General features: G+C 38.1%; 6 protein-coding genes and 1 pseudogene across 11 annotated transcripts; 5 read left to right on the top strand and 2 right to left on the bottom strand.

Moving 5' to 3' along the window:
• Positions 1-488: 488 nt before the first annotated feature.
• On the top strand, positions 489-2,478 carry LOC125211249 (uncharacterized). Its single transcript, XM_048110976.2, has 4 exons — positions 489-966; positions 1,043-1,254; positions 1,509-1,779; positions 2,050-2,478. Exons 1-4 carry the CDS (start codon positions 712-714, stop codon positions 2,338-2,340), a joined length of 1,029 nt encoding a protein of 342 aa, XP_047966933.2. The 5' UTR covers positions 489-711; the 3' UTR covers positions 2,341-2,478.
• On the bottom strand, positions 1,884-6,047 carry LOC125211248 (heme A synthase COX15-like). Of its 2 annotated transcripts, XR_016137361.1 has the most exons (8): positions 5,765-6,047; positions 4,668-4,963; positions 4,148-4,370; positions 3,824-4,063; positions 3,654-3,728; positions 3,238-3,369; positions 2,916-3,162; positions 1,884-2,843 (listed from the first exon to the last, which is right to left on the bottom strand). XR_016137361.1 is itself a non-coding variant. In XM_048110974.2 (7 exons), the coding sequence occupies exons 1-7, from the start codon at positions 5,981-5,983 to the stop codon at positions 2,989-2,991; spliced, it is 1,359 nt and encodes a 452-aa protein (XP_047966931.2). In that variant the 5' UTR covers positions 5,984-6,047; the 3' UTR covers positions 2,878-2,988. The 2 variants fall into 2 exon arrangements, 1 of the variants encoding a protein (XP_047966931.2); XM_048110974.2 differs by lacking the exon at positions 1,884-2,843 and having other exon boundaries at positions 2,878-3,162.
• Positions 6,048-6,983: 936 nt separating this feature from the next.
• Positions 6,984-8,756, top strand: TBL36 (TRICHOME BIREFRINGENCE-LIKE 36). Its single transcript, XM_048114421.2, has 5 exons — positions 6,984-7,347; positions 7,581-7,752; positions 7,823-8,004; positions 8,086-8,244; positions 8,332-8,756. The coding sequence occupies exons 1-5, from the start codon at positions 7,013-7,015 to the stop codon at positions 8,627-8,629; spliced, it is 1,146 nt and encodes a 381-aa protein (XP_047970378.1). The 5' UTR covers positions 6,984-7,012; the 3' UTR covers positions 8,630-8,756.
• A 2,948-nt stretch (positions 8,757-11,704) lies between these two features.
• Positions 11,705-19,653, top strand: LOC125213724 (uncharacterized). Of its 3 annotated transcripts, none has more exons than XM_089067363.1 (17): positions 11,705-11,864; positions 12,645-13,129; positions 13,379-13,622; positions 14,207-14,487; positions 14,661-14,819; positions 14,973-15,337; positions 15,425-15,734; positions 15,816-15,907; positions 16,350-16,412; positions 16,499-16,587; positions 16,665-16,730; positions 16,962-17,588; positions 17,770-17,844; positions 18,043-18,110; positions 18,220-18,277; positions 18,486-18,696; positions 18,887-19,653. In XM_089067363.1, the coding sequence occupies exons 2-17, from the start codon at positions 12,714-12,716 to the stop codon at positions 19,453-19,455; spliced, it is 3,693 nt and encodes a 1,230-aa protein (XP_088923489.1). In that variant the 5' UTR covers positions 11,705-11,864; positions 12,645-12,713; the 3' UTR covers positions 19,456-19,653. The 3 variants fall into 3 exon arrangements, with proteins under 3 accessions (XP_088923489.1, XP_088923490.1, XP_088923488.1); XM_089067364.1 differs by having other exon boundaries at positions 14,973-15,734; positions 16,962-17,307; positions 17,425-17,588; XM_089067362.1 differs by having other exon boundaries at positions 14,973-15,734.
• Positions 19,654-20,897: 1,244 nt separating this feature from the next.
• LOC125185186 (uncharacterized) lies at positions 20,898-22,512 on the top strand. Its single transcript, XM_048081687.2, has 2 exons — positions 20,898-21,686; positions 22,237-22,512. Exons 1-2 carry the CDS (start codon positions 21,143-21,145, stop codon positions 22,413-22,415), a joined length of 723 nt encoding a protein of 240 aa, XP_047937644.2. The 5' UTR covers positions 20,898-21,142; the 3' UTR covers positions 22,416-22,512.
• Positions 22,513-22,668: 156 nt separating this feature from the next.
• On the bottom strand, positions 22,669-23,920 carry LOC125216015 (iron-sulfur assembly protein IscA-like 1, mitochondrial). Its single transcript, XM_048117616.2, has 3 exons — positions 23,704-23,920; positions 23,100-23,217; positions 22,669-23,003 (listed from the first exon to the last, which is right to left on the bottom strand). Exons 1-3 carry the CDS (start codon positions 23,843-23,845, stop codon positions 22,892-22,894), a joined length of 372 nt encoding a protein of 123 aa, XP_047973573.1. The 5' UTR covers positions 23,846-23,920; the 3' UTR covers positions 22,669-22,891.
• A 241-nt stretch (positions 23,921-24,161) lies between these two features.
• Positions 24,162-25,341, top strand: LOC125215250 (ferredoxin pseudogene; annotated as a pseudogene). Of its 2 annotated transcripts, XR_016137132.1 has the most exons (3): positions 24,162-24,346; positions 24,474-24,604; positions 24,841-25,341. The product of XR_016137132.1 is annotated as a ferredoxin pseudogene, transcript variant X2 (transcript). The 2 variants fall into 2 exon arrangements; XR_016137131.1 differs by lacking the exon at positions 24,474-24,604 and having other exon boundaries at positions 24,165-24,346.
• Positions 25,342-27,984: the final 2,643 nt, after the last annotated feature.

Genomic DNA, 27,984 nt, shown 5'->3' with positions numbered 1-27,984 from the left:
CTCCTATACGAAGGAGGATATTATTATATATAAACTCCTCAGAAATGAGGAAATTACAATTGAGGTCAAGAGGGCGGGCTCGAACTCGGCACCTCATACATTGATGTCTAAGCTCCTTGCCGCTAGGACAAAGACTCTGGACAGCTGTTCTTGATGGATCTAGAATAAGACATTTGTCGGTCCGATACGGTGAAAAAATCATTGTTGTATTTCGACTCTGCTGCCTCCATTTCATCGCTTCTTTCGTAGCTAGTGTCTTTGTCATTTCACCAAAGTAATCATTTCTTTTTATATTTTCTTTCCACTCTATCAATTTTATAGTATTAAAACTCGTGTCATCTGCTGCGAAAATTATTTCTATGTACGTAGTCCATTTTAACTTTTAATTCAATTAGTTCGAAATTGACATTTCAACTTCCATGTTTCAAATATCAACTTCCATTTATTTATATGTGCAACATTAGCAGAAGCAATCTACAGAAGAGTATACCAAAGTTTTTTGGTGAATGCACATTTAATCACTTTCACTTTCCACATTATTCCTATTTTGGTTTCATGCTATATCTATGTGTGATCTTGTGTGTATTGATTTTGTGAAATTATTAGGAAATTAATTCTAACGCTACTGGAATTTGTAAGCTGATTATTTAAAGTTTACTTAAAACTATTTTCTGTATTTAATTTATTTCATCTTTTTTCCTATCCTCGGCCATGGCTTGGGAAATCAGTGTGGTATTGTTGGTAATTGGGTTCGTGGCATGGGCATACCGGGCCTTGCACCCTCCCGCCCCTCGTCTATGTGGGACGAGGGGCGGGCCACCCCTCGTAGGACCCAGAATCAAACTAAGGGATGGAAGGAACTTATCATACAAAGAGCATGGAGTCCCTAAAGAGGCAGCCAAATACAAGGTCATCTTGGTCCATGGCTTCAGCTCTAGCAAACACGAAGCCTCCATCACTGCCACGGTACCAATAATTCATGTTATATCCCAATTTAAATGTTATAAATCATCATCTATTTTTGCTATATGTTGCTAAACAGGAAATGGTGGGAAAACTAGGGATACACTTTGTCTCCTTTGATAGGCCAGGGTATGGCGAGAGCGATCCCGACCCGAAGAGGACCATGAAGAGCTTAGCTCTAGACATAGAAGAGCTCGGACATCAGTTACAACTTGGTACAAAGTTTTACATCATTGGAAATTCCATGGGAGGACTTGCTGTTTGGGGATGCCTAAAATACATTCCTCACAGGTTAGTGTTATGGACAACTATTCATATACTAGCAGTTTTTTTGCAATTATTACTAATTTTTGAAATAAATAATTACTATTATAGTAAATTTTATAGTCCTAGTATTATTTTATTTATATCAAAATTGTCAAATGGATTTTTTTCTTTTAAAAATATGCATATTTATTAATATTATCATTTTTATAATAAAAGTACTCTCTACTCAACTATGTGTATAGCATGAGGGTAACACTAGTTATTTATAACGGTGACAGGCTAGCAGGGGCTGCATTGATAGCTCCGGTTGTGAACTACTGGTGGCCTAGTTTTCCTCCAACTTTAGCCACAGAGGCATACAATCTCCAACCAGTTCAGGACCACTGGGCGTTGCGTGTTGCACGCCACACCCCCTGGCTTGTCTACTGGTGGAACACTCAGAAATTGTTCACGGGCTCCAGCGCTGTAACTGGGATACCAACCTTCACCAGGCCCGACCTCCAAGTCATTGCCAAATTGGCCGGATCAGGAGCAGCAGTGTCTCACAAGGTATACATACTTAGCCTTAGCCTCCCATTTAATCCAGGCATTAGTACTCCTTTAGTCCCCCCAATATGTGTCCCAATTTCACCCGATATGTGAGTAATAAAATATAAGTAAAATGAGTTAGTGGAATGTGAAGTCCACAACTAAAGTAGTAAAAGTAAAGTGGGACAATTAATAATGGACAGACCAAAATGAAAAACTGAGACACATAATGAGGGACGTGGGAGTTATATTTTTTTTATTGTTGACATGATTGCTCATTGTCGTGGGAAGCCGTACGCGACGCAGCAGGGCGTGCATGAGTCCTACCATCGCGAGTTGATGGTGGGATTCGGGCACAGGGATCTTGATCCGATGCAGATTGAGAATCCCTTCCCACATGGGGAGGGATCTGTGCATCTGTGGCATGGCATTGACGACGGCGTTGTGCCCGTGTCGCTTCAACGCTACATTGCGGAGCAGCTGCCATGGGTGCAATACCATGAGCTGCCAAATGCTGGGCATCTCTTCTCATTTGGTGAAACTGCTGCCAAAGATGCTATATTGAGCAAGCTTTTGATATAGCTCATAAAATGGAAGGGAAATAAACATGTTTGAAAATAATCGACAAACCTGTGTAAGTCGTATGCTGTGATCATGGGGTTAATTATGACTCAAATATTTAATTTGGATTGGATTAGTACAATGTGAATCATTTGATAACTTGCGCATTTACACGTATTGCAACATCCTCAGTAAGGTTTCTCTTAAAATAAAAACACAGTTAAATACCCAACTAAAAAAATAGCAAACAAAAAATTTCTTATTTTTATGAATATTAATCTGCAAATGGAGTAGTACTAACTTTCCCTATAAATATCGAAAATTACTTTCTACGTTAAAAAAAAAAGGATATGCCATTTTAGGAGACCCAACCCAACACATTTTAAGGCAAATTGCAAGAAAAATTATGAAGGTCAAATTCTTGCCTCTCCCACAACTCAAAATTAGTCGGAATAACCATGAAGTTGGGATTTGCTCGCAGTTATAGCACAACGAAAAATCCTAGTCGCCAAAGTTGATGCAATCTGTTGATGAGTGTGCATTATATATAGATGGATAGATAAATGAACTAAAATGCATTAAAATGATTATTTAACCTTTAGACAAAAAGCAAAGAATTACACCAGAAGTAAGTGTAACTACCAGATCCTGGCATCCTGCACCATCAGGTCAGGTTATTGTTTTACTTACAGAAGAAAGAGTATTGAGGAGTTGAGGAGAAGGTCGTCTCACGATGTGGTTCAGATATATTGCGAGGGTTAAGAGGGTCAACACGCCCGCCTGATGAAGAGTGCCCAGTGAGGGCGGTGCAGTCGACAAGAGAGGAGCTGTCCCCAAACTAACCTGCAGGATAATGGCCCTTTTAGAGCATTTCCCACAACAATGTTTGTACACATACAAGGAAGTTGATCTTAGTACCTGAACTGCAGCAATGCCAATAGTGGTTCCCATTAAAGGCCGTAATGCAGGAGGTATATCAGGTGTTCTCGTCGACCACCACAGGCCACCAATGGCAAGTAAAGACGCAGCAGCGAGTACTTGGTGGACGAGCTGGCATATAGAAGAAAGGCATTGAGTTTGATTATGCCATGCTTCTAGCGTGAAGCAACCACACAAATATTTTTTTTCTCGTGCCAAATGAACACTGTTTAGTACTTGAACATAATCACAACCGATAAATCAACTTTTGCCATGTAAAATTTTGATGATTATATATGGTTAATGTTCTAAGTTTCATTACTTGTTAAGACATTTGATTCAATGCCTCAAAATTGCTATATTCCACACAGAAAAACTGCAGGCGCTGTTGGTGTATCATCAAACAGATTTTGTACCTGAGTCTTCAAGACAAATACATCATCTGAAACCCATCCCTCGCTCGTACGTGAAGAAGCACTAAAGGCACTGCCCTGGAAATATCAAATCTACTTGGTTATGTAACCATACATAAATTTCACTTCAAACGATTCAGTTAGAAAACTGACAAAAGAAAAGGTATACTTACACTTTCAGCCACAAATGCTCCAGAGATAGCAGTGATCCCAACAATAAAACTTACAGGGAGAACAAAACGCTTGATCTTTGCTGCCTGTTGAACCCAGGCTATTGATTCCGCAGGGGATTCAGGCATGGCGACAGAAAGAGCCGTCCAAAAGAGCCCGGAGTAAACAACGAAGGTTGAAATCGAATGAGCTGCTAGGTGGTAAAAACTTACTCTTGGTCCAGCAAACTCGGACTTGGGTTCCTGGAAATAATTTTCTTTTAGAAACAAAAAGCTATCATAATCAAGTAATGTAAATGCGGATGCGGTAGAAACTTTAGATTTTACCTCTGAACACTTGGCTGTCCACCGCCCTATTAGTCCTTGCCCAGCACAAAGAGCAAATAGTCCAGAGAGCCTAAGTCCGAGATGGAGAGTAATATATCCTTTTAAAAGAAAATACGAAAAAGGCACTCCAAACATAACGGCCAATGACCTTCCCCACAAAACATGAGCATACTCCATATAATACATTAACCTAAAATCATCAATAGTCATCTCTTTATTTAATCTGCAAAAAATAAAAACAAGATTGGTTAACTGTTAAAACTTATCTAAGGACAGCTGAAAAGGGGATTAATAAAATTAAAAGAACATGCATGTCCAATAGCATTTCAAGTGCCACCAACATGTACCAAAAGCCATGCAAAAAACCATAATTGTCATGAAAAGGGTTTCAGAGAAACAATCTGCAATATATACTTATTCAGCAAAACATGCTGATCTTGAAGTAAGCAATCCAAACAATGCTAAGGGCAGTGAGTGAGAGATAAATCAAAAACAAATTGGATTCAGTGACTTGATTTACCGTTTGTATTCATGAGATTGCTTGTATTTTTCAAATTCTGCCAACCAATCGTCATTAGAGAGAGGAAGACGGCCAGTGAATTTCCAGTCTGTCATTGGAAGGCCAGACTTAACCAGCCGTGTGACGCCACCGAGAACCACCATGCTGTACACCCAAGCAGCAGATACAAAAAGCCAAATACCAACTACTTCCTGGGCATTGGACCCAGCAGTGACCAGAAGTTTCAATCCTTCTGTTCCTTTTGCATTTGCGGATTTGGCGGTTGAGAAATTCCGGAATGAGCGAATGTGGAAGTTCTGGAAAGATAACAAGAGTCCTATGTAAGGATAATGATCTAGTTAGAAAATGAATTGAATAGCATAGTCTGAAGAGAGCAGATAACTATTACGCATTTTTGAGCAGAAAACAATAAGAAAATGAGATTGTATGATGTATCTTAAAGTTTTCATTTAGTCGTAGCAATTTCTGATATTCATTTTTAGTAATTAGCTGTACAAAAAGTCATGTAGCAGTCAAATTTCTAGCATCCCTGGTTGATTATCTTAAGAAATAAAACAACATCAAAGCTACCTCATGAAATACGAAGTTATTCATATAGGAACAAATGTCCAATGATACAAAAGGATGCGTATAAAGTTCAACACAATTTGTAGCAACTCATTGTAATCAGCAAAAGTTACAAGTGTTAGAATCCAGAAAAGAGGCAATATCCTAACCTAAAATAGCACATTGCATCAAAGCCAATATAATTATATGCAAAGTCAAATCATCATAAAGACATTCATGTTGTTCACTCAATAAACATGACAAGAATTGCACTAAATGCACAACTCCAAAAATATCAATGAAACATTCAGAAGCAAAACAAGCACCTTAACAAGCTCATACAGACTGAAAACTGCCGCAAACAAATCATTTTTTAGCTCATATGGACTGATTAGACAAATAAAATTTCAGCTCACTTCTCCGAAATTCTAGTGTCCAAAACATATAATTAGAGTCAATACTAATAATGAACGTGTTTTGTGTTGTGACGCTACAAAATAATGAAGACAAATGAATCACAGCAGCGAAAGAAGAGACAAAAATTTGAATACCTTAACATTATTTTGAAGCAATGACCTCAAACCACAGCCAATGAAGCTTCCTGTGATTGAGGTTTTGACGGAAGGAATGATTCTCGAATAGTAAAAGCTTGACTGTGATTCGGTTGAAGGACTGGAATATGCTTTCCATTTGCTAAACTTCGATTCAGAAAATTTGGGGTTTAGGGATTTGCTCCTCCTCAGAAGCAAAATCAATTTGTTTTCAATCATGATGAAAATTAGATTTGAGTACTATTGAATATGTGGAATTATACCTCCAAAATTAATCCAAACTTCATTTAAAAACTGAGTTTTAATTAAGTGATTCACAAATAATTTATTAAGTACTACTATTTGATTTTATTCAACGCATTTAACTGAAAATGTCTTCATTTCTTGAGTAATTGCTCCATGGATAATTTGGTTCGACAATTTTTAACAAAATATTTTTAAGCTAAGTTGAACGTTAGGTAGTTTTTTTTATAATTACATTGAGGATGAGATATTTCATTGTAAAATGCGAAAATGATAATGTAAAATCGATTATTTGACCAAGAGACTACACAAATTTGTTTTTATGTTATGGATTTAGTAAATCGAGCAAGCTCAAAAAAAGTTGTGCCATTTGAACTTTATTTGATGGGCCAAAAGTCTCGGTGAATCACTTTACCATGTAGGCCCATAGTCTCGGTAAACCAATTATTTATTGGTGTCTTGAAAATCTTGTTTTTTTAAAAAAATAGTGTAATAACAATAATACTCATAATAATAATAATCTGAAACCATGCACCTAAAAGAATTTTCTACATAGTTAAAATGACTATAACAAAAAATAATAAAAATGAAAATATGCACGTACTTTTGTGTAAATATACATGAGCACGTAACATATAATTAATGATAGATTCACTTGGGGTTGGATGGTCGAGTAACCTCACATCCCGCTCATAAGAGCTCGAAAACTTCATTAAGTTCAATCTTTGGAGCTTCAGCTGCATCTATGACGCGATAATTTCACACCAATTCTTTTGCACTTATGATATGCTGTCAGACACACGAGTTTCGTTTTCTGTATTCGTCACAGTTTCATACCGTATGAAAGTACTAAAACAAGTCAATGCAATGATTGTGAGATGGCCCATTTAATTTACCGCAACTCAAGCCAAGATTGAAGAATCACAAAATCTTGTCAAAACTTTCACACATTATAAAACACACCTCACTCACTTTCACTCACACCAAAGGCTTTCCTGTCTGAAAATGGCAGACTTCCAAACCAATAACCCTCTCCTTCTCTCCCTCTTCTTTCTCTTCTCCCTCTCCTCCTTCTCTCTCATCCAATCCTCCAACTACGACCAACAAGAGCTCCAGTGGCTAGACGACAAAGATGACGAGATCTCCATGTTCCAAAGCCGCCATTCCTCCCTCAGAAGCTGCGACTTCAGCAAAGGAAAATGGGTCTACGATCAAACCTACCCTCTCTACGACGCCAACTGCCCCTACCTCAGCAGCGCCGTCACCTGCCGCAAAAACGGCCGCCCCGACTCCGACTACGAGAAGTGGAGGTGGAAGCCCCGCGGCTGCTCTATTCCTAGGTGATCACCCCATTAATGTACTAGCTAGTCTTCAACATTCTTTGCAGTGTACTAGGATTTTTTGGAGTTTTCTAGGATTTTTGGAGTGTACTAGAATTCAAGATTCTTTGGAGTGTAGTACTATGATTCAAGATTCTTTGGAGATTTTTTGGAGTGTCCTAGGATTTTTTTGGAGTGTACTAGGATGCAAGATTGTTGCATATGTGTGTAATGTATGTATTGTGAAAATGCAGGTTTGATGCATTGGATTTTCTTGGAAGGATGAGGAGGAAGAGGATCATGCTGGTGGGTGATTCCATAATGAGGAACCAGTGGGAGTCTCTAGTTTGCTTGGTCCAGTCCGTGGTCCCGACATCTCGAAAATCGGTCATCTACAACGGCCCTACGATGGCCTTTCTTGCTCTAGTGAGTGTTCACATTTCATAACTTTTTGCACGATTCAAGAATGAGTCATGACTCTGCCAAATTTGGGCAGGATTTTGAGATGTCTATTGAGTTCTGTTGGGCTCCTTTCTTAGTGGAGTTGAAGAGAGAGGCTGATGGGAAGAGAATACTGCACCTAGATTTGATTGAGGAGAATGCTAAGTATTGGAGAGGTGTGGATGCCCTCGTGTTTGATTCGGCTCATTGGTGGACTCACTCAGACAAACGAAGCTCGTATGATCACCCGTTTCACCTCTGTTTTACGCGGTTTTAGTGACTGTCTGAACATGATTGAGTGATGTTGTTTTCTTGCAGATGGGATTTTGTGATGGAGGGGAACAATGTGTATAAAGGCATCAATCCATCACTTGCTTATGAGAAAGGGATGAGAACTTGGGCTAAGTGGATTGACCTAAATCTTGATCCTAGGAGGACTAAAGTGTTCTTTAGAACCATGTCACCTAGACATAACAAGTAAGTACTACTATGAATCTATGATTAAATATTTTATTACAAATTCTGATTACTTAAACTAATTCAAATCTTGGCTTGTTTATGCAGGGAGAATGGAGGGAAGTGTAGTAAAGATACGGAGCCGTTGAAGTATCTAACCCGGCCTCATGTCCCGGAGCCAATGGTGGTTCTGGTGAAGGTGCTGAGGAGCATGGAGTTCCCGGTGTCGTTTCAGGATGTGATGACGTTGTCGGATTTGAGACGGGACGGTCACCCCTCGGTCTATGCCAGGGCAGCCGGGGGGAAGAACGACCAGCTGGTGAAGGAGCACAGCTCTGATTGTAGCCATTGGTGTCTGCCTGGAGTGCCTGATACTTGGAATGAGATCTTGTATGCAATGCTTTGAATTAGGACAAAAGAATAGTTGTGGTTGAAGTTTATGATGAGTTAAGGTTGCCAAGTGTTTGTGCTTTTGATCTATTGTAAAAATGTTATGTTTTCTAGTCAGATGTTATTCTTATTTGCTTTTTACATTTCTCGAGTCTTTTTTTGTCTTTTTGGAAGATGGTGTTGAGTTTCTATTTCAATTTCGATTATATGTGTTATGTGTATACCGATGATGTCATTTTATACATGTTAGTAGTAAAAAAGATTATGTAATGAGACTCAATATTATCTAAATTTCAAAATTTCTAAACCAAATTGGGATTATTTTATAAGATTTCTAAATCGGGATTATTTTATATTGAGTGTGATACTATGACATTTAATGTCATTTGGCATAAACAATGATTTTGTAAAGTCCCAATGTAATGATATAGAGGGAAAGGCAATGCAATAGGAACCAAAGCAATAGTTCTAAACCCTTGGTGACAAATTTTCGTTCATTTGTAAAAATTGACTGTATAGTTTGCATTTCTTCACCTTTTTTGATTTGTGCCATTAATCCTTCTTTGTGACTTTACAGCTCGAAACCAAATGTAAAATCATAGTGTCTGAAAACACTACATGATGCTTTGCCATAATTAGGGCAAACTTTTTTTGCATTGCACTCTTCAATGATTGTTACCACTTCTAGTGACAATAAAGATTCATGTCCTTGAGCAGTAAATTCGATCAAATTTAATAATGGCTATCAAAGATCTACTTTTTTTATTTTGAGTTTCAATCTTATCTATCAAAAAAATAACAGTGTATATACAACACAGATAATAAAACAATCTTATTTTTTTAATCTTTCTAACTCATCTCAGGTCTATTTTAGCAACACTACTACACAAGACCTTACATTCATGAACTTAACAATTTGATTTGGAATTTTTTTTACATTAAATATGAAATACATATGATAGTTTTGTAGTAGTTAGTAATTATCTTGACCGATTAATAATCATGTAAATTACTCTTGCTTTTTCTTGGAGATTGGATTAGCTGTGTTGGTTGAAAAAGTGAAAGTGGTTTTTTGTTGACTTGCTTCACCAAATTTAGATAATTGTCTGTAAATAATTAAAGTATGGAATGACTCCACATCCTCTTTAGCTTAACTTTAGATCCTTTCCTTTCCTACTTTAAGCTTTTCCAATTAATCACTATTTAACTCTATATACTCTGATTATAATTTTAACTAGACTAAATTAAAAGACATGCCACAAGGTCGATAACAATATAAAGTTACAATTAGTGTTTCAAAGGGCAATCATCTCTCTTCCTCCCACACCAGTATCACAGTAGCAGTTCAAATAGAATAACCTTAGGAGCAAGAGGTTTGCATACATTCTTGATGAGCAATTTCTTGCACGCAACGTTGCAGCCGGAGATAATGTACAGTATTACAAGAACTTGCTAGCAAGAAGCACAAATCTCAGAGAGAGAGAAGCTAAAAGCTCCCACTGAATAGAGTGAATACAGAAACAACTTATACAGTAAGGTGTGAAAGATAAAACGAAGAAAATAGGCTGGAGCATGAGAAATTCTGCGTTAATATAGCAAGGCAGTTAAACACATCATGTTTGAGTACCTGAGATAAGCAACTGTTCAATGCAGCTACTCCGTTAACTGATTTGGAACGAGTCCTTGGCCATTAGCCCCTTAATGGTCGTATACGCCATGTGAGTCCAACGTTGTATGTGAGAAAGATGTGACTCTGCAACGAGAGAAACACTACCTCAGTCTCTAAACTTTCTATCGCTGCTGATTCAACGTTTCCATCGATATCATTCATGATTCTCATCAATTCTCTAAGCACTGCTACAGCCTAAAATGGAATATAATCTTGATCAATCAGAACAAATTGGATATTTGGATTAGAATCATTCTCCTTTAAGAGATGAACAAGAAGAGGTAATACTCATATTGAGAGATTATCATTTCATTTTCTTAAATAGTCATGAACTTTTTAATGTTTTGAAATTTTGCATTCAAATTTTCATGTCCAGTATCAATATTTCTGTGTAAAATTCTAACATTCATTGAAAAATTCTGGAGTAAATTTCTAATAGTATATCGTACTCATATAAAGCCAAATAAAAATAAAAACGAAAATATAGAGTTTCATGACCAAGGTCCAAAACTCAACACCAGGATTTGATGATAATTTATGTGCTTGCAAAACCATCAAAGTTTTTTTTATTACAGCAAGAGCAAGAGACAATTTCTCACTTTCTCAAGTACAACTAATTCATTAATATTTTTTTGAAAAAAATTACTATAAATTAGTAATGTTTTTTTAGTACTACAACGTATAGGACGTAATCATTTTTTGCTTACTTGGTTTGATACAGATATTTATTTGTGTTTGTTTTGGGTTTATATATATGATTGACACAATGCTTTTGTAGTCTTATGGATAAGATAATTAGATTACTATAAGTAAGTGGGTTTAGTTGGTGGGATTGGTAACCCATGTATACCACACTAAATATTCAACCTATTTAATTTTCTTTGACCAATTTTCCATAGTTGGACGAAACTGTCATATCTTGAGATCGACAACAGTTTCCAAAGCCGAATTTCGTGAAACTTTTATGTCATCATAGAATTGCAATGAAATATTATATCTTATGTTTTTCTTAAAAGATTAATGCTAGTAGTAATGATTTATCTCATGTAGTACTTTGAATCTTCAGTTTATTGTTAGTTGAAAGAAAATATCTTTATCAACTAAGCGTAATTTTTATGTATAATGTGTATTTTATTTTTTAAGTCAACTGAGAGAAACTATACCAAAACTAGTTTGTGACAAAACAAAATGTTTTCTGACATCATTTTCGTCTTTTGTTTTAAAATGTCAACCATGGTCAAAATTGCTTCGATTGCCCAGACAATAATCACACTTTCATTCAGATATACACTAAAAAAAGTAAAAAAAAAAAAAAAAACAAACAAACAAACACCAAAATGTAAGTGAAGATTAAGTACAATTTTTTACCCAAATTCAGTATCAGAATGTAAGCAATAAAAAACATGTTCTAAATTTTAGGGCAAAAAATCTAATTAATTTTGCCCCCAAAATCCAGCTATCTAATTTATTACGGTCGCCGTCTCTCTTTCTCTCTCTACTGACGTATATTCTCTCTCTCTTCGATTTCCCCCTTCTGTCTCGGCGGTAGAGCTCTCCGATCCCGGTCGATCGATTAATGCAGGTTAGCCTGTTCGATCCTCTCGTGTTTAGCGCGATTGATTGGAGCTGGAAGCTGTGTAATTTATTGAATTTTGGAGGGAACGGGAGTTTATGGATAAACCCTAATTTAGACTTGGTCAATTGGGGGTTTTCAGTGTTTGAATGAGAAATTGGAGTGTTTTCGCATGTAGGTTATATGCTGGCTTGTGATTCACTGCTGCTTTTCTTCGCTTAATTTGGATGATTCCATGTTCAATTTTGTTTTCGGAACTTTAGGTGCGAATTCATCGAAATGATGGGCAGTTACATGAACTGTTGTGTATTGGCATATTGCTCTCGTATTGTTCAATGTTGTCTTTTGGGAATTGTATGTTTGTAGTTTGATTTGAGCCGCTAAAGAATTGTTTTTGAAGCGCGTGGTTAAAAACTGCAGACTGAATTGTTGGACTTTGAACAGTTAGATCATATTTGACGGGATGCTTCACTTGTTTGTAAAGAGAACACTTAAGTATTTGAATGATTTGGAAGTTTAACTATATTTAGAAATGTCAGTGTCAATCACGGAAGTCTACAACACTGTAATTGCCCAATTTCTGTTGGTACTGAAGTGCTTCATTTTGAAATGAGATTACTGTATGATCTATGTGCCTTTGACTAATTACTGCTTATCTACACCCCTGACTCATTCTGGGAGTTCTTTTCTGGGAGTTCCTTTGTGATATTTTGTGTCAAAGTTCATAGATGATAAACAATGTAATGTCCTTCAAAGCTCTGATGACTTTTACGTTTCTGGCTTTTCCAGTTTTTGCTGCATAGGTCGTGTGAACTTTAAGGAGGAAGGACTTAGAGACATGAGTTATACATCCTAATAATGGATGGAAACTCAAGGTATGAATTGATGTCAGCCAGTTCAGATACTAATTTTGCTGGTAACTACCAGAGTAGCCAGAGGGGATACGCTTCTCCCTCTTTCGGTCGGTCTTCAAGTTTCAGAGAAGGTTCAGAAAGTAGGAATATTAGTTCTGGGAAGGCCAATTCTCGAGGTAGTACCATTTCACCGGGAGATGTGCCTTCATTATCTCAATGCCTAATCTTGGAGCCGATTGTTATGGGTGATCCAAGACATGCTCGGTCTGGTGAGTTGAGGAGGGTTCTTACTAATTCAGCTGGGAGCAATTTGGAAGAAAACTCTTTCGGATCTGCTCATCTGAAGAATTCACCTCCAGCAGCTGTTGAGGAGCTAAAACGATTAAGAGCAAGTGTTGCAGATACTTGTTTCAAAGCCAGGTAAGATTAGATACTTGTTTGTAAACCTTGCATGTGCTGAACATTCATGAAGATTGAAATGAATTGGCCATTTACTCCATTCTCTGTTTATGTTCCAGAGCCATATCCATCCATACACAATCATTTGACATGTGTGCTAAATTCTAAAAATTATGTAAAGGATTGTCTAGAACCTTGCACTTGTATGATTTTTTACATTTTCTTATCATCCTTTGTATATCCTGAACAAACACATCTCTTTTTGACCAGCGATCGAGCTAAAAAGTTCGATGTGCATTTAACTAAGTTGAGCAAATATGTTGAGGCCTTGCCCTCTAAGAAGCCACAGCAGCTGCGGAATGAGCTGTTGACGAATGAAAGATCTAGTGGTGCAACCTTGAAGATATCTCAGATACATCGGAACTCTTCTGAACTTGGAAGTCAGAAGTTTGATGACCGGTCTAAGAATGTTGGTCTCAGTAAGCGATCGCGTACCTCAGCAACTGAACCCCGGGTTTGTAAAACTAGAATCTATTAATTATCTCTGCTGTGTTGGGTTCTAATATCCTACTTCTACTTAGCGAATAGATTTCTAATTGAAATTGCTCATCCCACATCTTACATTCTGTTACCAGTGTGTCAATAATACCAGTCTCTCTTTATTTTTGATAAAAACAAACACACTGCTGCCAAGAATATCCACCCCAGTAACAATAGGAAAACAAGAGTCATGACTAGAAATTACAATAGGAAATCAAGAGTCAGACTATAAGTACAAGATAACCACTATTCACTCTAAATTGAATTACCTAATAGTAGCAGGAAAGATTGCTGATCATGCACTGAAGAGCTTGTGTACATTGTGAACTCACATTTCTTTTTTTTTTTGTCCTTTTACCTGTAAAAGTTATAAATGGTACATATCAAATAAGTATCTTATGATTGTTATGCCTGAAATGCACTGGTATCTTCTTCGCATTCTTGCGTTTCATATTTCTAGTGGTTATCAATTGTACTTCATTAATAGTTTTTGCAATTTGCACATTGGGCCATTTTCTTTATTGTGTTTAGAATTAATTGCGTACTTTCCATTTTCAGGCAGAATGCAGGAATAACGCAGTACTGCGCCAGCCTATGATAGTTACAAAAGAAAGGGACATTCTAAAAGATAATATTGCAGATTCTGATATGGTTGAGGAAAAAATAAGAAGGTTGCCTGCAGGTGGAGAAGGATGGGATAAGAAAATGAAAAGGAAACGGTCTGTTGGTGCGGTATCTTCAAGATCCCTTGACAATGATGGTGAACCGAAACGCAGCATGCATAATAAGCTTTCTATTGATTCTAGCATGCTCCCTGCTGATTCTGCCCATGGTTTTAGGTAAGCATGTTTCTTGTAATCTTGTTGCCATTATTCACTGAACTATCCAGAAATTGTGCAGCCTACTTGTTTTTACCCGGAAATTAGTTATTTGTGGGGAAGTATTAATTATGGAACGGTTGATGGTATTGATTTAATATCATAATGTCTTTGCCCTGGATCTATTTTGACAGATCAGGATCTTCGAGCGGTAATAAGCTAGAGCCTATGCCATCTCCTGTTGGTTCTACTCCCCGGCTAACTTTCAAAAGTGAACAAGAAAAATCAATGCTCTCAAGGGATGTGTCCACGGGACAAATAAAGGAGCGACCTCTGGGAAAAGTAAATGTTAAGTACGTGCCTCTCTTTTTATACATCTGTACTTAGGCTAAGACCTTTATTTCAAACTTAGCCCTTCTGCAATAATCATCCCCAATCAATTTAATTATTTAGTTTGACCTGAATTGGAATTTATGGGAATGACAATTCTGCTGGATCGCCTTTAGGTTGAATAATCGTGAGGAGAACCATACCATGTCATCTAGTCCAATTGTAAAGGGAAAGGCTTCAAGGGCACCACGGAGTGGCTCTATGGCTGCTGCCAATGCTCCTCGTGTGGCTGAAACTCTGGAGAGTTGGGAACAGGGCCAAGTTGCGACTAAAAACACTTCCATTGGTGGCCCTAACAATCGCAAGCGTCCCTTACCTTCAGGATCATCCTCTCCCCCAATAACTCAATGGGTTGGTCAGAGGCCACAGAAGATGTCACGAACAAGGAGAACAAATCTTATCCCAGTATCAAACAGTGATGAAGTACAGATGCAATCTGAAGGGTGTTCTCCTACGGACTTTGGTCCGAGGATAAGCATTGGTGGGATCAACTCTTCCCTTCTTACCAAGAGTTCAGCTAATGGAAGCCAAAATTTTAAAGTAAAATCTGAAAATATTTCATCTCCAGCCAGATTGTCTGAAAGTGAAGAATCTGGTGCTGGTGAGAGCAGACTAAATGATAAAGGTGTGGGAAGTTGGAATCAGGAAGAAAGGACTGCAAATGCAGGGCCAAATGTTGGGCCATCAACAATCCCGATAAAAAAGAATAAAATTGTTGCCAAAGAAGATATTAGTGATGGTGTGAGAAGGCAAGGGCGCAGCGGTCGAGTTTCACCATTTTCTAGGGCTAGCATTTCACCAACAAGAGAAAAATTGGATTCTGTGGTGGCAACTAAGCCTCTTCGAAATCCAAGGTCTGGTTCTGAGAAGAGTGGAAGGTACTTTATTTTCTTTTCTGATAAGCTCTAGTTTTCTGTAATTTTTTCCAATTTCTCATTATGTCTTTGGATATGCCACAGCAAGTCCGGTCGTCCTTTGAAAAAGCTGTCAGACCGCAAAAACTTTTCTCGTCTTGGCCATATGACAAATGGGGGATCTCCTGATTGCAGTGGTAAGCCTTTTAATAAATTTTAGGTTATGGGCATAGTGCCCATGAAAGATTTAGTTCTTGTAGTTTCCTTGATTGTACTATGCGCTTTACTGGTTAGTGGTAGATGAAATCTGTACATTGTAGGTTGATTCTAATTTGTTTGAGGGTCTGACTTAACTTTTTGTTTTGATCCATGAATTACTCCCTGTATTTGTCGATTTCTTGAATCATGCAGATCCTAGACTAAGATAAAAGCTCCATTTTTTGGATTTTCTAAAAATAGTACTTACCTAGTTATAGTCAATAGAACTTGTGCCTTGTGCCTTGTGCCTTGTGCTTAACTTGCTTTATCACTTAATCATGTTCTTCTTTGATAAATCAGTCTTACTGCTTTCACTTTAACCAGTTTACAGTCTTCAGTTTTGAATTAATTATAACAAAATGAGGCACTATTCCTTATCAGGGGAATCAGATGATGACCGAGAAGAACTCATGGCAGCTGCCAATCTGGCCTGCAACTTTAGCTGTAAGCATCACCGTTATTTTTATTTTCTGGTAAAAAAGTTTATCATATATGTTTTGCCGATAATTCATGTCATATCCATACTGCAGTCAAAGCATGTTCAAGTGCCTTCTGGAAGACATTTGAGGCATTGTTTGCTTCTATTGGTCCTGATGAAAAATCATACTTATCACGAGAGGTGAAGGCCTATTGATGGTTACGTTGATTCTCCAATTTTTGTTGTCAATTCCTAAAAGTTTCTTTATTTTGAATCAGCTAAAATTGGCTGAAGAGTCATGTACAAGTTTGTCTCAGTACCGGAGTAATGGGAACTTTGATCAGGTGAATGTGCTTTGTAACTAGTACTATCTTTTACCGTATTGCATTTGAACCTCATTCTGCAACACTTGTTGGTTCATTAGATATTCCTAATCCGCTATTTGTTTTATATCTTGAACTGAATCTTTTGAGCATCTGTCTTCTAATATTTTTTTAAGAGAATTTGTCACAACTCTCTTTTTTTTACCATACCCGAGGTTCTGGTGTTTAAAGTGCTTGCTTTTCTTTTGCCAGGAAGATTATTGCCGTAAGGATATGCCAGCTTCTGGCTCTGTTTCTTTCAGAAGCAACCATTGCTCGAATTCTTTGGATAGGATGGATTCTGTTGAGCAGCATCAGAACTCCTCTGTAGGTGGGTCCTCAGATGCAGAGAAAAGATTTGGCAGAAGTACTCCACTTTATCAGAGGGTACTATCTGCTCTCATCGTGGAAGATGAAATTGAAGAGTTTGAAGAAACTGGATTTGGGAGACCAAGGAATTCAGCTAATAATTCATACTTCCTCTCTGAAACTGAAAGTCAGCATATGAGCAACTTAGACTTCTCCGAGCCAGTAATTGGTGCTCACACAAGGAAAAATGGTAATGCGCATAAGATTTTTCCTTGTAATGGGAATATGGATGTGGATAGGAGCCCCAGTGCTCAAGATTATATGTGTAATGGTGATCTGACACAAAAAGATGGTTTCATGCACTCAGAGGTTGAAGTTTTGGTTAGGCTTTCAGGATTTGAGCATGCTCCACAAAGCCTGCTTCCGAATAATAGTGGCATTTCTCCCTTAGATTTTCAATATGAGCAGATGGGTGTTGAAGAAAAGCTTGTAGAAGAACTGCGGAGCATTGGCCTGTTCCTGGAAGCTGTGGTAAGTTTTAGATTGTAAAGACTGATACTGAAAATTAAGTTTTTTTCATATCGGCCATTCTTTGCATCATGCTAAATCCTCTTAATGACATTATTGATAAGTTAAAGAGCAAATATGAGATTAATTATCGTCTATTTTTATCCATTTTGTTTTTGAGGTCTAATTGATACGTACAACGCAGCCTGCATTGGATGACAAAGAAGATGAGGGAATCAACCATAAAATTGCTCGGTTGGAGAAGGGACTTCTTGAACAGGTCATCTTGCATGATATCATTTTTCTCAGAGTTATTCTTGCTCGATATCATTAAGATATAGTACATTTCTGTGAATTTGTTAATGAGCAGTTCTTTGTTATTGCTCATGCTTCCTTCCCCTCTCGAACACATACTCTCAACATCGCAAAGCTGTCTGCATCACTGTGATTGATTTTCTTTCTTGTGCTTAAAATTTAGGTTCGAAAGAAGAAGACATGCTTGGATAAAATAGATAAGGCCATTAAAGAAGAAAATGACATTAGAAGGTAAGTTACATATTTCTTGAATCCTTCCTATGTTAAGACTTTGTTATCAAGGAGCAGAATTATTGTTAGCATCTACTCATGATATATAAAGTGTTTTATTGTATGCCAGGGACCCTGAGCAGGTTGCGATGGACATGCTTGTTGAGTCGGGCTACAAGAAACTTCTGGTCAGTTTAAATTCTTGATTCTGTCTCTCTACTTATCACTTGAGATAGAGTTATTATATATTGAATTGTTGAATTTTCATTGATTGGTTTTCTAAAGTTTTTTCAGTAACCATCATGAGTATATAGCAAGGCACTGCACCACTTCCTCTTTTATTATGTTAATCAGGACTACCTTCTCATTTAGATTCTTGTTTTGAATGATTTACAGGCAACTAAAGGAACCTTAGCCACTAAGCTTGGGATTCTTAAGGTGTCAAAACAAGTTGCTTTGAATTTTTGCAAGAGGACGCTTATTAGATGCCTTAAATTTGAAGATTCGGGTATCAGTTGTTTTTCTGAACCTGCACTCAGGGAGGTCGTATATGCACCACCTCCTAAGTTCTCGGAGATGGATCTACTGAACCCAGCAGCTGCCAATGGTAAGCATTTGAATCTTGTTAAATGCAGTTACAAATAGTCGATGCAAAATATGTTCCAACTTCGGACAAGTCAATAGTTCGGTAACGATTTTCAGTACATCTTAGAAGCAATATTTGCATTTCAGTTTTATTCTTTGTATTGTATCTTCTTTTCGGGTTAACAGTCAAAATGCTTTTTATGATTCGGCAGATACACTTGGGATTTCACCTCGTTTTGATCATGGTGTTGCTAAAAATGGGCCAGTATCAAATAGAGGAAAGAAAAAGGAACTGTCGCTCTACGATGTAGGTGGTTCTGTCTTCCGAGCTTCGTCTGGTCTAGGCATGTCTGGCGGTGCAAAGGGAAAGAGAAGCGAAAGGGATAGGGATTCAAGCAAGAACGGAAGGCTGTCCATGGGTGGCGCCAAGGGCGAGCGCAAAACAAAAACGAAACCCAAGCAGAAAACCGCTCAGCTTTCCATGTCTGGAGTCAATAAAATCAACGAGACAGGCAGTGAAGTAGCAAACAACAGGAGAAAAGATGTTAGATTCATGTCTTCCGGTAATGCCCCTCCCGAGCCATCGAAAGACGCGGCTGACTTCTCAGCTCTGCCCCTCGACAACATCGACGGGATAGAAGAGCTAGGCGTGGACGGTGACACAGGCGCACCGCAGGATCTCAATTCTTGGTTCAATTTCGAAGTGGACGGTGAAGAACACGACGACGTCGTCGGCCTCGAGATACCCATGGATGACCTCTCAGACCTACTCATCTTCTGAGCCCTTACTCCCTCGCTGTACAGCTTCTCGGAATACTGATTTCTTTAGAGGAATCGACTGCTCATTTTTTAAAATTTTAAAATTTCATCGTCTTGGCCTAATGGCTGTTGTAAGTATACATTTTTGTTGTAATTTAGGAAAATATTCATAGTCATCATATATTTATATTTCAGAGTAATTCTTTTCTCCATTAAGAAATGCTATGAGTGTAATTTTATAATTCTTTTTATATTTATTTATTCAAAAAATACAAGTTTGATGTCAATGAAAGGTACAACTACCAAACCTAAAACTGCACCGGTTTCTTGAGTCTTTTGTCATTTATTATCTCTATGCACATAAATACATGCAGATCAATTCTTGCCTATGCCAAGTTGAAATAATGAAGTATCTCAGGCTTCATAAGTCCCAAGGTGAGACGAGCTTCGCTGCCACAGAGGCTCGTGGTGGGAGCAACGATGATGATGACCGTGGAGTCGACAACCAGAAGGTGAAAAGCCTGTTGGAAGCCATGCATCGAGTCATTTCATATCGCAAAAGAAAGAACCCGTCTCCAGGAGCTGCTGCGCCATCTGGTTCTCACCTCGGGCCAAAGAGATCTACCGGTGAAACCAACAGACTGTGAAGTGCTCTACAAATGTGGTATAATAATGTGTGCTGCTCTCTTTCAACTCTACACCGAGTGTAATGATGAATTCTGGATTTCTTTGAAGAATTTCTTGTATTAATGGATTCAACTGCACACCATCAAACTTTTGTGAAGATCAAGAACTAATCAATAATCAGAGCAGAAAAAGAAAACAGATGATTTAACCTTGTTTCTGTTCTAACATGGCCTTCTACATACGCATCAGTTACAATATCCACCATTTTATATTTTGTAATTTAATGGTGTAGTATTCTATTTTCAAATCTTTGGGATTAATCCAAATTCATGACTATGATCCTTTTTTTTTTATGATCTAAGTGTCCTTTCTTTTCATCTTCTAAAAAACAAAATTAACATTTTTTGGTGAGTCATACTCCCTTCATTCGTGATTACACGTCCTACTTTTTGGTGATTCGAGTTTTAAGAAATAAAGAAGTATGGATAAAAAAGTAGTCGAATATGAATCTTATTTTTTCTCTATATTTTTATAATAAAATGTGAATACAAAGAGTTTATTTGTGAATTAACACAAATAACAATGAATGACAAAAATGAGAAAATAAAATAAATGAAATATTAATTTTCTTGGTTGATAAAACCCCCCAAAATTTATCAATTTGCATACTTCAGAGTTAATTTTGTTAAGAGTTTGACTACATTTTTACAAAGATTTGTTTAACGAGACCATTATATTTTTTCTTAGATTCTATTGTAAATTGCATTCTTCACAACTCGAAATTATTATACTGCGTAATGCGTTCAATAAATAAATGTAAATTTCCCATTTTAAGCAAGAAACCCTAAAAGGTAAAATCTAACTCTTCCTGAAACTTCCCCAATCATCACGCCACAATCAAAACCAATGAAAACCCCTTAATCTGATTGATTTCTCATTCGATATCTCTTACTCTCGCGAGTTGCTGTTTAATCGAATGTTTCTTGATTCTTGAAACTCAGATATTTCAGCCTGCAATTTTTTAAAGATCAATTTTTTCTTCTCAGATACTTGAATACATACAGATTGAGCAGAAAGGAAATATGGGTGTTGGTTTATCCGTCCTCATAGGCTTAAAGTGTGCAACTTTATTCATCTTCTTCCTCTCCCTCCGAATGTTCGAGTTCACTCTGCTATCAATCCCCTTTCTTTATGCATCTCTCGTGTCATTCTTGGTTTCCATCGCATCCCATCCATCAATCAATCTGCCAATCCTCTTGGGCAAAGGGTCAGATGGGAATTTCCCAATCTGGTCACTGATCATATACAGCCCTTACCTCTATTTCGTGAGGGCTTTTTCCTTCATCAGAAGGTTCACTAGTGGGGAGCCTCCATATAGCAAGATTGATGAGGGGTTGTATGTTGGGGGCTGGCCTTATGCCCCTGATAAGCTGCCTCCTGGCAACCCCGCGATCGTTGATTGCACGTGTGAGTTGCCGAGGAAGAGGGAGATCACGGGGAGCGCGTACCTCTGTATTCCCACGTGGGATACGCGCTCCCCTGACCCCGGGGAGATTGAGAGGGCTGTGAAATGGGCTTGCGGGAAGCGGACTCAGGGTGTCCCGGTTTTCGTGCATTGTGCTTATGGTATGATCCCTGCTGGTTTTGGTATTTGATGGTTGAAATGTCATGATTGTGATTGTATGTGTATCTTAGATTTGTGTATTGTGTGATTTCTTAGATTGCATATGCTTCTGTTTTTGTCCATTTTACCATTGAAGGTGATGTTGATGGTTGGAGTTGGGATCAATAATAATTAATTTTGTATGTGTGTTTGAATGTTTTTGATGTTGTAATGCTTAGACTTGGTACAAATCTTGTTCATTTTCATTTCATGTATTAAATCTTGAACATTCTTTATAGGCATTGAAAACAAGTAAACTTAGCATGTTTTATGCAATTGTAGCATCAAAAGATTGTGTTAAAACTCAATGTTCAATTCTCACAGATCCTTACTTGCTTAGTGAATGCATACTTGCTTTATGTTCAATGCATTGAATGAATACAATGATGGTTTAGTGAATACCACTTCCTCTATTTGTTTTTTCTTCTGTAGCTGAACTGTGATTGTCCCCTTTGGGGTTGTATGGTTGAGCAATGGCCTCGTCCCGAGTTTCTTACCCTGTGATCGTTTCAGGCCATGGGCGAAGTGTGGCTGTAATGTGTGCGCTGCTGGTTGCTCTTGGGTTGGCAGAAGATTGGAAATCTGCGGAAAAGATTATCAAAGAGAAACGCCCTTACATCCGAATGAATGCTCTTCACCGAAAGGCCTTGGAAGAATGGTCTAAGGACAGGTTATCCACTCCAAAAAGATAAGGCAGAGAAGCATGGACCAGATACTTCTATTCTTCATTTTATCATTGTATTCTGATACTACAAAAGTAATTTCCCAATTTCTGTTAATCATATGAAAGGCCAGTGTCTCTCTCTCTCTCATGCAAACAGAGAAGAAGTTCTCAACTGAAACTGTTTAATGTCAATTGATGCAAGGACATATATATATGCATAGAGGTCAAACTGCCAACATACATTAGATGTAAGTACATATATGTATGCATAGAGGCAAAACTGCCAAAAAAACGTTATCTTCATTTATAAAAGGTGAAAATCATTTTCATGACAACACAAGAAGATGGAAGGATTTACATCATCATTAAAAGCCTAAAAAGACACAATACAGAGGAAGTTACATAGTCTCTAGTGCGATCCTAATGAGCAAAGTGTTTGGTAGTTCTAGTCTAGGTGTAATTGATGTAAAACATTGTTTGATGTGTTGAGGAAGCTAATACAACTCAAGTCCCCGGTCGTTTAGCTGCTGCTGCTTCAGAGCTGCTGATCGTCATGAAGGACTCCCCACAGCCACATTGGCCCGCAGAATTTGGATTGATAAACACAAATTCAGATCTGCTCAGGAGCAAAACAGAGATTAGATGGATATCAAGACCACACACATAATTGAGATCAATGAGCTACAAGAAATGGAAAATGGTATGTTTGTACCTCAGTTTGTCATCAATAAAATCCATCTTGGTTCCTATCACATGCATGAGAGCCTTGGGATCGATCAAGATCTTCACCCCTTTGTCCTCAACCAACTCATCAAACTTCCCCTTCTCATCTGCAAACATATCACATTTCATCACTCAAAACTAAGTTATCACCAAGCATACGATACATTCAAACGCCACTCTGCAACAACAACGACATTAAAAGGTTTGCAAATAGTCTCATGGTGGAACCAATTGAGTGTTGCAATGACAATCCTACGATTTTTTCACCTAGATCAACATCATACCCATAGCTGCAGAGACAAAATGTTGATAACGCACTATTTCTCTTAACCAAACACTAAAAAATTCCTCCACTGAACTAAAATCTGATCACATCAAATTAACAGAGGATAATCAAGTGATTTAAGCAGTCAAATAAAATACTATACAAGTTTCTAACAAATTCGCTCCTACTCCAGCTCGTACTCTTAACAAAACCACGGAATTGAGCAGATATTTTCGAAATTCAGTTTGCACGTACAATAATTACGATCTCATTCAGGAAAATAAACCGATTAAACTTCAGTTTAAGGAGCTGCCGCAATGAAATTTACCGGCATAATTGAGGGTGTAGGATAGGCCGTTGCAGCCGCGAGCCTTGACGCCGAGCTTGAGAAAAGAGCGCTGACGCTGATCCAAGAGATTGCGCACTCTAGCGGCGGCGGCTTCCGTCAACGACAGCACTTGCTTCCGCATAGCGAACTCCGATCAATTTCTCTCCGGCGAGTTCTCCGCAAACCCCACCGTTTTATGGAAATGGATATTTAATTGTTTATTAATTAATGTATTTCAATAATTATACCAATGGATTGGGCCTTTGAATTGGGTTGCCAATATAGTCTGTAGAAAAGCCCATTGGACTTCAACATATAATTACAAATTCCAGAGCATTCTTGAAGACTCATGACCTAATTCCCACCACCTTATCTTATGATTCAAGATGATTTTGGATTATTTAATGATTTTTTTTTAAGCTAAACTAGCATCAAAGGGTTGCCAAGAGACAGCTTCTAAGCTGACTTTAGATGGGACCCAGAGGTCATCTCTGTCTTTGATGATCTTGCTCTTGCCACCACAGCATAAATACACTACCATGTTACCTTATGGCTTATGCTTACACTAAAATACTTCACTTTCTATATTCCAATTTAATACATTTCTCCTTTTCTCTCTAGAAGCTGCTTCATCCTTCTTGAGGTCTCTCTCTCTCTCTCTCTCTCTTTTGGGAATGAGTAAATGATTACTGTTTTCTATTGCATGATATTATATGTACTAATCTTGTTTGTATGACTGGTTTGATTTGATAAATTATGATGGGAGAAAGAAAGGGAAATTTTTTTACAAATTAAGTTACAGCCTGGAGTAGAGGAATATTGAACTGTTTTGCTAAGGGAGACATCAGGCTATAGTACCATTGTCCATAGCATAACCTCACCCCTAATAGTACATATTATGGTAAGATCATAACTCTGAATCCTGAACACAACTTTGTATTACTTCCTTTTTGAAGAATCTCTCTGGCTTGCTTTAATTAAGTCATTTCAATCAGTAATGAATTAGGAATATAATTTTTGGGGATCAGATCCACTAGGTTGAAATAGTTTGAAGCTCACTAGGGGTAGATTGTAATTGTACAATGTGAATTAACAAAATTTTAGTACATCACAACTTTGTTTGTACATATGTTTCAGGTGCAAAATGTGGAGCATCACCATTCCTTCACCATCCCTACTGAAATCACCACCATCGCTAAATCCCGGGGCTCTACGCCAAAACTTGGCCTCAATAGGCCCGGGGAAGGGCGTTTCGAGCGTGTTTGGCTTGAAACCGCGCCCTTGCTTCAGGGCACGTGCAATGGCGACCGTGTACAAAGTGAAGCTCATAACACCAGAAGGCGAGCACGAGATCGAGGCCCCGGATGATGAATGCCTTCTCGATTCTGCTGAGGCAGCTGGCATCGAGCTGCCTTACTCGTGCAGGGCCGGCTCATGCTCGACCTGTGCTGGCAAGCTCGCCTCGGGCTCGGTCGACCAGTCGGATGGCTCGTTCCTCGACGACAAGCAGATGGAGGAGGGATATGTCCTCACCTGCGTTTCCTATCCCAAATCGGATTGTGTTGTTTATACTCACAAGGAAGAGGATCTCCATTGATATCACATTATGTTCTTTAAATAAAAATGATTTAAAACTTAGTCCTATTTAATTATTTGCATAATGTGTGGCATTAATTTACTATCCAAATAAATTGAACATGGTTGTAAGTTTATTATAGTAATAATATTTGAACATGGTTGTAAGTTTATTATAGTAATAATATTAGGGGTGGCGAAACGGGTTATCCGCGGGTATCCGCACCTGAATTTAGCCAAATTTGTTGTCCCAATATTCGCCTCGCGATATACCGGGGTTACCCGATACCCGTGACGGGTATCCCGTACTCGACATTGCAGATACTCATACCCGACTCGAAATTCTAATTAAAAATTTGAAAACCATAATAACCGTCAATGTTCACTAATTTACTTTATTAATATCGATGGTAAACTTTGAATATACTGACAATAAAAGTGAAGGGACACTCTATAGCTAGTTCTTGTTAAGACCGTCAACTGCAGCATTAGTTTGACATTGTCCGCTTTGGGTTAAACCCGCACGGATTTGTATTTGGGTCACTCCCAAAAGGGAGTCAAACTAATTGAGGTTGAACATGAATTATATACACCTTCCAACTTCCCTTTCTTATCCGATGTGGGACAGGTTTGTAAACCAACAAACCTCCCCTCAAACCGAGACCACATCGGGAACGAAGTCGACACGAACATGGATCGTTCCAGCCCTGGCCCCTAGGTCATCCAGGGCCCGACTCTAACCTGAGTCTTTCAGGGCCCGACCCTTACCGGGGCTCATCCAGGCCTGACCCATAGCGGCATAGACATCTGGGCTCTGATACCACTTGTTAGAAACGTCGACTGCAACATTAGTTTGATATTGTCCGCTTTGGGTCAAGCCCGCACGGATTTGTTTTTGGGTCACTCCCAAAAGGCCTCAAACTAATTGGGATTGGACAGGAATTATATACACCTTCCAACTTCTCTCTCTCATTCGATGTGGACAGGTTTGTAAACCAACAGTTCCGGTGAGTTTTCTATTGTATGTTCGTTGGAATATAAAAATGTTTCAAAAGACCTCTTAGATTATAAAGTATTCCCACTGTTGCATTTCATTTTCTTCACTCATTTGAGAAAATAATAATATAAATATTTTTCTCTACATTATTATCTCTCTTACTTTATTTATTCTCTATTCTAACTATTTATTTTTAATTTTTCAAAATGAGTGCGTATATGACTATTATTATTTAATTATTTACTTTTTTTTTCTCCACTTTAACTATTTGAAACGCTTCTATTAACATGGAACGGAGGGAGTATTAAAAAATGGTATATAGCAAATACTAATAATAATGGGTATTATCGGGACTAACAGGTATACCCGCGCGGATAATGGGTATACCTGCTACCCGTAAAACTCTAAAACATACTACTCGATCCCGCCCCGTTTTCCATTATCGTCGGGTAGCGGGTACTCGATACCCGACGGATAGCGGGTCGAGATGGGAATTACCTATTATCCGCTACCCATTTTGCCACCCCTAAATTAGTACTGCATAATTTTCTTTTCATGTAACGTTTTTGGTTTTTATGAAAAATCAAATTAGCCGTCGATCATTATCTAGAAAACGAACCAAGTCAAAATTAAATATTTATGAATTATGCCATTTTTAAAGTTATTTTCCCACACCATTCATTACAATTTCCCTAACATATAACTTACGACAAAAATAATCCCAAGAATTGTCAAAAAGGACGACCAAACGAGATTACTAACATTATCGATTAAACAAATACAGTGTATATTAATTAAAAAATAACCATGAAGAAAAAAAAAATTAAATATATTCATTAGTTTACACATAATTTTTTTTTTCGCCCCTACATTTGACCACTTGCCCGGACGGAACCGATCTGATCCGACCTAAACGAATCACGCTGGTCATCTTTTCTGGGACCGGCTTCGACCGGTTCGACTTCCAAATATAGAGCTGACGATCCTCGAAAACCCGGTTTTCTTGCCGTCACCTCCCTTGAACCTGACCCTACCCGTGCAAGATACTCGTGGCGAAACCGGTTCGGTTTCATGTACGACCGCCTTTCCGCCCGGTTCAGACCGGCTTCTAAACAGCGGCTTCTTCTCCGGCGGATTACCTGTTTTCTGGACCTTCCGAAGCGCAGAAAGCGGCGGCGGCGCGGACGATTTTTGATGGGAGGCGGCGGCGGCGCGTTGAGAGAAGGATTTGAAGTTGCGATGGTAGCCTATCTTCAAGGATGATTTGCGCTGCATTACAGCATTGCGATCGAACCATTCGTGTTCGTCGCCGGTGGGGACGCAGAAGGATTCCGGTGGAAGATCGGAGGAGGTTTCCGATAGATCTAACTTCGATTGATCAAACGCCATTAGAATCGCTCTAGAGAGAGAGAATTGGGAGGGAAATTTTGGAAGTGGGGAAGATTGAACAAAGCATGAATATAAAAGAGAATTATCAATTCATTTCGTTATAAATTTTGTACTACTATTTTATTTTGAGATAATTACGAATTATATAGATAGAAATTAAAATTGGCATTAATTGCAATATTTATCTAAATTTTGAATTGTTGTAATTAGGAGTTAGGACTAAACTTTTTAAATTGTTGTAATTATGAATTTAGGACTAGGCTTTTTAATTAGATATAGATTTGGGAGATGAGGGAATTATATGGTACGCTGTCTACGTT

This window comes from Salvia hispanica, chromosome 3, assembly GCF_029641045.1.
Source record: "Salvia hispanica isolate PSC_SH4W2 chromosome 3, Shi_PSC_v1, whole genome shotgun sequence".
Classification (NCBI taxonomy): domain Eukaryota; kingdom Viridiplantae; phylum Streptophyta; class Magnoliopsida; order Lamiales; family Lamiaceae; genus Salvia; species Salvia hispanica.
The sequence above is the reverse complement of the archived record's forward strand: the minus strand, read 5'-3'. Positions and strand labels throughout refer to the sequence as shown.

Excerpts from the sequence above, each read along its gene's own strand:
- LOC125211249 (XM_048110976.2), top strand. The coding sequence starts at position 712 with ATGGCTTGGGAAATCAGTGTGGTATTGTTGGTAATTGGGTTCGTGGCA. Across the intron at positions 967-1,042 it reads AAGCCTCCATCACTGCCACG|GAAATGGTGGGAAAACTAGG; the intron begins GTACCAATAATT and ends GTTGCTAAACAG. Across the intron at positions 1,780-2,049 it reads GAGCAGCAGTGTCTCACAAG|CCGTACGCGACGCAGCAGGG; the intron begins GTATACATACTT and ends TGTCGTGGGAAG.
- LOC125211248 (XM_048110974.2), bottom strand. The coding sequence starts at position 5,983 with ATGATTGAAAACAAATTGATTTTGCTTCTGAGGAGGAGCAAATCCCTA. Across the intron at positions 4,964-5,764 it reads TGCTTCAAAATAATGTTAAG|AACTTCCACATTCGCTCATT; the intron begins GTATTCAAATTT and ends TTATCTTTCCAG. Across the intron at positions 4,064-4,147 it reads GGACAGCCAAGTGTTCAGAG|GAACCCAAGTCCGAGTTTGC; the intron begins GTAAAATCTAAA and ends AATTATTTCCAG.
- TBL36 (XM_048114421.2), top strand. The coding sequence starts at position 7,013 with ATGGCAGACTTCCAAACCAATAACCCTCTCCTTCTCTCCCTCTTCTTT. Across the intron at positions 7,348-7,580 it reads CGCGGCTGCTCTATTCCTAG|GTTTGATGCATTGGATTTTC; the intron begins GTGATCACCCCA and ends GTGAAAATGCAG. Across the intron at positions 8,005-8,085 it reads CACTCAGACAAACGAAGCTC|ATGGGATTTTGTGATGGAGG; the intron begins GTATGATCACCC and ends GTTTTCTTGCAG.
- LOC125213724 (XM_089067362.1), top strand. The coding sequence starts at position 12,714 with ATGGATGGAAACTCAAGGTATGAATTGATGTCAGCCAGTTCAGATACT. Across the intron at positions 15,735-15,815 it reads GGTTCTGAGAAGAGTGGAAG|CAAGTCCGGTCGTCCTTTGA; the intron begins GTACTTTATTTT and ends GATATGCCACAG. Across the intron at positions 17,589-17,769 it reads GCCTGTTCCTGGAAGCTGTG|CCTGCATTGGATGACAAAGA; the intron begins GTAAGTTTTAGA and ends CGTACAACGCAG.
- LOC125185186 (XM_048081687.2), top strand. The coding sequence starts at position 21,143 with ATGGGTGTTGGTTTATCCGTCCTCATAGGCTTAAAGTGTGCAACTTTA. Across the intron at positions 21,687-22,236 it reads TTTCGTGCATTGTGCTTATG|GCCATGGGCGAAGTGTGGCT; the intron begins GTATGATCCCTG and ends TGATCGTTTCAG.
- LOC125216015 (XM_048117616.2), bottom strand. The coding sequence starts at position 23,845 with ATGCGGAAGCAAGTGCTGTCGTTGACGGAAGCCGCCGCCGCTAGAGTG. Across the intron at positions 23,218-23,703 it reads CTACACCCTCAATTATGCCG|ATGAGAAGGGGAAGTTTGAT; the intron begins GTAAATTTCATT and ends ATATGTTTGCAG. Across the intron at positions 23,004-23,099 it reads TTTATTGATGACAAACTGAG|ATCTGAATTTGTGTTTATCA; the intron begins GTACAAACATAC and ends GCTCCTGAGCAG.